Source organism: Palaemon carinicauda, chromosome 10 (genome assembly GCF_036898095.1).
Source record: "Palaemon carinicauda isolate YSFRI2023 chromosome 10, ASM3689809v2, whole genome shotgun sequence".
In the NCBI taxonomy this organism is placed as follows: domain Eukaryota; kingdom Metazoa; phylum Arthropoda; class Malacostraca; order Decapoda; family Palaemonidae; genus Palaemon; species Palaemon carinicauda.
The window spans coordinates 39391246-39399092 of NC_090734.1; the positions used below are offsets into that span (position 1 = coordinate 39391246).

At 34.4% G+C, this 7847-nt stretch overlaps 2 protein-coding genes across 2 annotated transcripts in view; one reads left to right on the plus strand and one right to left on the minus strand.

Moving 5' to 3' along the window:
- Positions 1–4962: 4962 nt before the first annotated feature.
- LOC137647947 (uncharacterized) lies at positions 4963–6204 on the minus strand. Its single transcript, XM_068380895.1, has 2 exons — positions 6201–6204; positions 4963–5309 (listed from the first exon to the last, which is right to left on the minus strand). Exons 1-2 carry the CDS (start codon positions 6202–6204, stop codon positions 4963–4965), a joined length of 351 nt encoding a protein of 116 aa, XP_068236996.1.
- A 1342-nt stretch (positions 6205–7546) lies between these two features.
- The window catches only part of LOC137647948 (general transcription factor II-I repeat domain-containing protein 2-like), a 12248-nt gene continuing 11947 nt past the window's right edge, over positions 7547–7847 (plus strand). The window contains exon 1 of the mRNA XM_068380896.1: positions 7547–7638. Within this exon, the coding sequence (XP_068236997.1) occupies positions 7547–7638 (92 nt within the window). The remainder of the gene's footprint in view (positions 7639–7847) is intronic.

Consider the following 7847-nt stretch of genomic DNA (forward strand, 5'->3'; position numbering starts at 1 on the left):
TCGAATTTATCTTATTCCTGAGTAGTTATGCTTAGCCAAAAATTAAAAAGAAATACATATACCATGCAATGGGAGAAATAGGGTTTTTCGTTTTTTTTTATATAGATACAATGAGGATTTAGTAGCCAGAAGACTACTTTAGTTCAATGGATTAACGGTTGTGGAGGGGTTGTAACTACTTCATTCCCTATTTCCCGGATGAGATTTTATTTTCTTTCTTTTTTATAATTTCATATCAAATTAACAAGAAGACATCATCTCCTTCTCATCCTCCACCTCTTTTGTCAATAATGTATCATAAAAATAGTTTTTCACTGATCGTGTTCACGATATTTCTATAAAATTTTATTATATAGAAGATATATTTGATGCTAAAATAATAAGATTAATCTTGAGAAGTGAGTATTTAAAGACTTTTTTATTATCTTTTTTTTTCCATATATAATTACAATTTTCCTAGAATAATAAACTAAGCATCAAAATGACTAAGAGAAAACGTGACTTACTTATGAAACTCTTCGCTATGAGGTTCTCAAAGATAATAATAATTTTTTGTCCATATTTCTATAGCTTTCTTCAGGCTGAAATAGGCTGTGGTGGCTGGATGACCAAACCAGTAAAGAAAGTGAGACTCAAAAAAAAAAAAAAAAAAAAAACTGTTTTGTGAAATTAAGATTCCAAAGGAATAAATAATTATCTTCATGTTTTGGGGGATTTATTATATAGAAAATAATACTCACGCACAGTGCTTAAGTTTTTTTTTTCTCATCGCATCCTAATCATCATCATCTCCTCATGCACCTATAGACGCAAAGATTCTCAGTTAGATTCCGCAAGTCGTCTCTATATTGAGCTTTCATTTCAATACTTTTCCTCTCATCATATCCCACTTCATGATTCACATTCCATAGTCATGTAATTTCTGAGTGTTTTCTAGTGCTTTCTGTAGCCAAGTTAAACGTTTGGTGAACTACTCTTTTTTTTTAGGGAGTGTGAAGTGCATGTGCAATCCATATCAATCTACCCCCCACAATAACCATATCTATATATGGTACTCGAGTAATCTCTATTATAGTTTTATTTGTAAACCTGCCCTGTAATTCAACCTCTAAAGTTATTTTGAAGGCATTTTTCTCAGATCTACTAAACTCCTTGGAGTCAGTTTCACTGTCATACCACGACATATGTCCAATTAGTAACACAGATCTCACTAAACTGATATTTGATCTGTTGTATATATGTAATTTCAGGCTATATGATTTCAAACTTTTACTGTATCTAACCATTTTGTTGTCAATCTATTACTAAATTCTAAAGACCCTTTATTAAAGATCACAGGGGCTGAATACTTATATGATTCTACTCATTTATACTTCCTTCCAATAATTTTTCATCTTACTTTGCATATTCGTATCTCATTAGCTGTGTATTTCTTCTATTTATCTTGAGCCTAACCTCGTATAATATTGCATGCATTAGGACATGTAAGCATTGCATGTCATTATGGTGTTCTGCTAATACGGAAAACCCTCTTCTATGCATTACAGAATCCATGAGAAGGATAAGCAACAAATTTGGCAACCTAAAACCTTGGGGTACTCCACTGTTTCCAGAATATTCCTTTAACAGGACTCCGCTAACATTAACGTAGCACTTGCTATACTCATGACCAGAATTTATCGAATTTAAATATTTAGCCTGGATCCAAAATAACCCAATACTCTCCCGAAAATTGCCATGTGCACACTGTCAAAGGATTTATTCATAGTCCGCAAATGAATGTAACGTACAAGCATTAGCAGAGGAACTAATTAGGGTAGGAGAATGTTCTAGAAAATGGCAAATGTCTTTCAACGGTATGAAAGGCAAAGTTATGAATATTCCTTATAGTAACAAACAAACAGATTACTCACTGCTGATTAATCTCAGCCCAATTTACAGCGAAGATTTGAAGTTCTTCAATCAGAAACTTGAAGTTCAAAATAAAACACAAAAACTAATAATTTACCCAAAGATACCATTTAAATACAGAAACCAAAATATTGTACTAAAGATGTACATATATCTTGAATATAAATTCGCTCTACCCAAAGTAAATTGAAGTCTCCACGAAGAGGTCATCATTAAAATTATAATCTATATCACATGTTGTTACATCAACATATATATATATATATATATATATATATATATATATATATATATATATATATATATATATATATATATATATATATATATATATATATATATTTTTTTTTTATTTATATATATATATATATATATATATATATATATATATATATATATATATATATATATATATATATATATATATATATATATATATATATATATATATTTATATATACAGTATATATGTGTATATATACAGTATATATATGTATATATACAGTATATATATATATATATATATATATATATATATATATATATATATATATATATATATATATATATATATATATATATATATATATATATATATATATATATATATATATATATATATATATATATATACATATATATATATATATATATATATATATATATATATATATATATATATATATATATATATATATATATATATATATATATATAGATATATATAGATATATATATATATGTATTCAAATAAGCCATATATATTTTTGATATATTAATGTCTGGATTCTCTTAACGACCTCGGGATCAGAGCCCCAGGCGAAATCACACAAAGACAAGAGCTTGGCTCCGGCCGGGAATCGAACCCTGGTCGGCAAGCTTAATTAGACAGTGACTAACCCACTTGGCCAAGTGGGTTAGTCACTGTCTATATAAGCTTGCCGACCAGGGTTCGATTCCCGGCCGGAGCCAAGCTCTTGTCTTTGTGTGATTTCGCCTTTGGCTCTGATCCCGAGGTCGTTAAGAGAATCCAGACATTAATATATCAAAAATATATATGGCTTATTTGAATATGAAAAACACGTAAAAATTTGCAAAATTTATCATATATATATATATATATATATATATATATATATATATATATATATATATATATATATATATATATATATATTATATATATATATATATATATATATATATATATATATATATATATATATATATATATATATATATATATATATATATATTTATATACATATATATAGATACGTATATATATATATATATATATATATATATATATATATATATATATATATATATATATATATATATATATATATATATATATATATATATATATATATATATATTTATATATATATATATATATATATATATATATATATATATATATATATATATATATATATATATAGTAGTCTTCTGGCTACTAAATCCTTATTGTATATATTAAAAAAATCAAACGAAAAACCCTACTTCTCCCATTGCATGGTATATGTATTTCTTTTTCATTTTTGGCTAAGCATAACCACTCGGGCATAAGATAAATTCGAAAATCTTTGAAAATATCTTTAGTATACTTTTTTCCAAGGCCAAATGAACCTGCAATTATATGGCAATGCTTCAGTTGGTGCAGTTCATATTACATTAGCTGAGGTGGTAGAGGCTTTAGTGGAAAAGTTAAACGTAGCTGTTTATTGGACTTTGAGTTACTTGTAATTTCTATATGCTAATTGGTTAATTTTATAGGTACTCGGTGCGCAACATATCAAGAGAAAGGAGTCCGTGTAAAAGTGTGTTAGCACTGTCTTGCTAGTACTATTGCATAGTAAAATATGTGTTGCCTTATGCAAATTTGTCAGTATGTGTTGTTTCACTCTTGCCTTTTAAGTCTGGCGTCATTGAGTATATTTCCCACAACATGATCTACTGTATGTGCCTGAGATTGTCAGACGATGATGCAAATGGAAAAGTTGCAGATTAGACACTGTTCCAGCTGTCAAGACATCTAGAGCATCATCAGGATAGTTCTTCAGTCCTAGGATTACCCATGGAAGCAGAGAAAACCAGTTGGAGTCATTGCACCGGGACATCTAAGGTGTTTTCAAGTGACATGCAATCATTCAACTATTCCGTTGGCAGCAGGGTTGCAATCAGTTGTCTGATGTAGGGTGATGCCAGGAGATTCACTAGTGATGTCAATAATTGATAGTTGAAAATGGTACTCCTGTCATTCATATTACGCTCAAGGATACATGAGTTGGATGTTGCAGTTTGTATGGATATAGCTGCAGCTCAACAAGGGAAGTGGTCAATGATGGTAAACAGGTAAAGACATTCTTCTGATTTGGTTAGTGGACCTACAACGTCAACTTGAATGTTAGGAAAACGAAGCTGAGTCGAAGAAAGGTTCCTAGTTGTTAATCTGTGTTGATGTACCTTTGAAGTTTGGCTTGAAGTAATTCCTTGCCAAATGAACTTAATCTCCACTAGCTGTGTAATAGATGGGTCTGAATGATGTGAAAGGTACTAAAAGAAATCAAACAACTGTCATTGCTTAGGGGCAGGTATCCCTGGTCGTGGTGTACTAGTACTGATGCTACAGAGGAAGTTGACATTGGGGTTGTCAAGGGTGATGTCTTCTCAACAAACGAATGTGTATGAAGTCCTTGAGTGTTGGTACTCTGGATCTTTACATTGGGCTTCTGCCAATGCACTGTAATCCGATCCCCACTAAATGGTGTCCAGTGTCTCTCTTGAAAAGGTATCCACACAGATTTAATTTGGTTATGGAAGTGTTGAATGATGCAGTTGTATTAATCCTCGGAGGAGAGATGTCAGTGTGGATTAGCTGACCAGGCGTAGGACTGTCGAGTGAATGCAGGCAACAGAGGCACAGAGTTCGCGTAAAGGATGAATGTTTACTTCTAAGAAGAGGCTTAAGAGACAGACAGCCAAATGCACATCAAGCAATTCGTAGTCGAAAGTAGAGTAGACAGATTCCACATTAGACAATTTTCAACTGAAAAAGGACAATGAGCTTGTCAAGCTGTTGTCCACATGCTCAAGTACTGTGCCAATAGCAACCCAGCTGGTATTTGTGAAGAGAAGGAGAGGGGCATATGGCAAGGGAAAATTTAGAGCAGTAATGATAGATAGTGTATTCTTTGCGTTGCAGAAGGCCGCTTCTTGAAGGCGACCCCACTTCAGGTCTTTTGGTCCACCCATGAAGGATGTGTAGAGGAGTGAAAGAGTGGCAGAGAGGGCCGGCAGGAAATGATGAAAACAGTTGATCATGGGGAAGTTCTTAAGAGCTGCTAACTTATCAGGGATGAGGTGGATACCTTCATTAAGGACGCAGTGCACTAATAGTAAAATATGGTTGAAATCAATGCATAGGGGATATAAGTGTTTTTCTTTGCAGGAAAAAATACAAGTATGTCAAACATTTAACATATTCAAAAGGGTAGGTCCCTCAAGATGCCATCCACAAGGTCTTGAAAAGTAGTCCTATTATTATGAAGCACAAAACATGAGTATTTGAAGATGTATGTACGGCAGATGTTGGGGAAAGTGGTATTGGGGATGTGTTTATGATTAATGGGCACCTGATATTACCCCTTTAGGAGGTCGATAGTAAAGAAAGCCTTTGTTTTGTGCAATTAGAATTTAACACTGGTGATGTTTTGGAGGGTGTAGTGCTCCAATTTTGTTTGCATGTTTGGACACCATTAATCCCCAAAAGGGTGTAGGTAGCCATCTTTCTTGAGGACAATTTCTAAGAGTGAGAACCATGAGCTTAAGCCTTAAGGCCTTCAAGCAGCGCCCAATTTCCTCAATTTTGACGAATGTTTGTTTAGAGGCTGCCAAAGGATTGGTACCGGATATTTGAATATGTCGAACACTAGCGGCCTGTCGTCTTTAATGGCAATAAATACTAGCAAAAACCAATGGCGTTTGGCTAGGTTCTGTACAATAGACTTCTGGGTATGATGTGAGGAGATGGGGGTACGCATCTATGGGTGTGATACAATGTGAGGAGAGGGGGGTATGCATCTATGGGTGTGATGAAGTGGAGCAAGGTCGGATGGGGCAGGTGTACGAGTCCATGTTGACTAACAGTCAGTGAATAAACATCAACCAGGAGATGGAAATGGAAGAGGAATTCCACAAAAATTATTGACAATGGTACATCAGCAACAAGAAATTTCCAATGATATTTGATGCTCCGAAATGATAATATGAGGGTCTCTTACCCATGGGGTTGGATCTCAAATCTGTTGGCAGCTACCAGACAGATGTCCTCAGGCTTAGACTGACTACCTCTTGTCCAGGAGGGTGGTCTTGGGAGACAATAAATGGCAAGCATCAGTCTCTACCAAAAATATCAGGTCTCTACCTACCTCATGTAAAAAGACAAGATTATTGAAAATGGTAGAACACCATCACATGCAATGCCCTACTTACAAATTTTTTACAGCAGCCCTGAAAATGGGGTGGTAGTAGCATGTCTGTGGTCATTGGTTGTCAGTAACTAGCTGTAGAGGTCATTATATAGGGCATAAGCGAGGGAGGTCATATGTTGTTGTTGGCCTACTTTATAGCCACTCCAGTATGTCATGGCGTAGGCTTCTGTGTCCTATCGCTTTCACCTCAGCTTTGGTTAATGTTGAAGAGTTGTCATCTTTGTCAGGAGTGGAGGCATTGAATGAAGTATTGAAAGTGGTGATGTGCTTATCAACTTTGGTCATCAGGTCCTTCATTATAAAAATATCTACATTGGTGATGGCAGCGTGTAGAAGTTGAGGTATGTGAGATGCTTAAACGGCACAAAGTAAGTTCGTCTCGCAAGGTGAGCAGTTTGCTGCAGGTAGCAAACAAGCAATGCAGGTCGTTTCCTTGAAGTCAATCAACGCCTTTTGGTCCTTGAATGGGTGTTTAGATATGTTTACAAATATTGGCAATACGGGAGGCTGGCAATGGTGAATACTGCTCTAGGAGTATATTTGGCAAGTATGGTATGCTTCTTTGGTGTCCCTTTGGTCACAAAACCAATCGATGCGAGGACATAGTCTACTCTGGTGCTCGAATGAGTCAGGTAATTGACGCAAAAATAAACCTCAGATTACTGAAATAGGGCAAAAGAATATGTACTGGCGAAGGGAGGTAGTTTCATGCATGTTGTGTTTACAAAAGAATCAGGATTGGAGGGTAGCATCGTTAAAAAGTATGGCACATAAGTGAGGGGAAGGAAGCTAGCCGTCCTTCAACAAATAAAGAGTTTACGTACAATACATAAAAAGGCAAGCGAAATAGGCTCTTCTATCAGCAAGGAGGAAAGCGAGAGTTATAAGAAAAATCTTTGTGAAACGCATGCAATGCAGCTTTTACGTTGAAATTTGCATACTTCTTGTCCAACTCCTACAATTTTTTTTCTGCTTCTGGGACCTGTGGTAATAAGAGGACGCTTGATAACATATTAGGTATCTTGTATAAAAATGAAATAACATACTTCTTCTTTACTATACTTCTTTTCCTGATAACCTTATTTACACTACCACGCTCTAGCCCAGAGGTGGGCAAACTACGGCCCGAGGGCCGCATGCGGCCCTCCAATGGAATTCATGCGGCCCTCCAAATATTGGATATTAAATGTCCAAAAGGATTTTATAACCAGTATTTTAAAATTGGAATGTAAGTAATCGGAAATTTGTTCTCGCTCACTCTATTTCTTTCCCTGCCCTTTTGTTACGGACAAAAGGGCTATTCTCTTGCCTGACCTCTTCTTTATCTCTCTCTCTCTCTGCTTTTTTATCTCTGTGTCTCTATCTTGCATTTTTTCTCTATTTTATTTGCATCCTTTCTCACTCATTATTTTTTTTCAACCAGACGGAAATAGATTT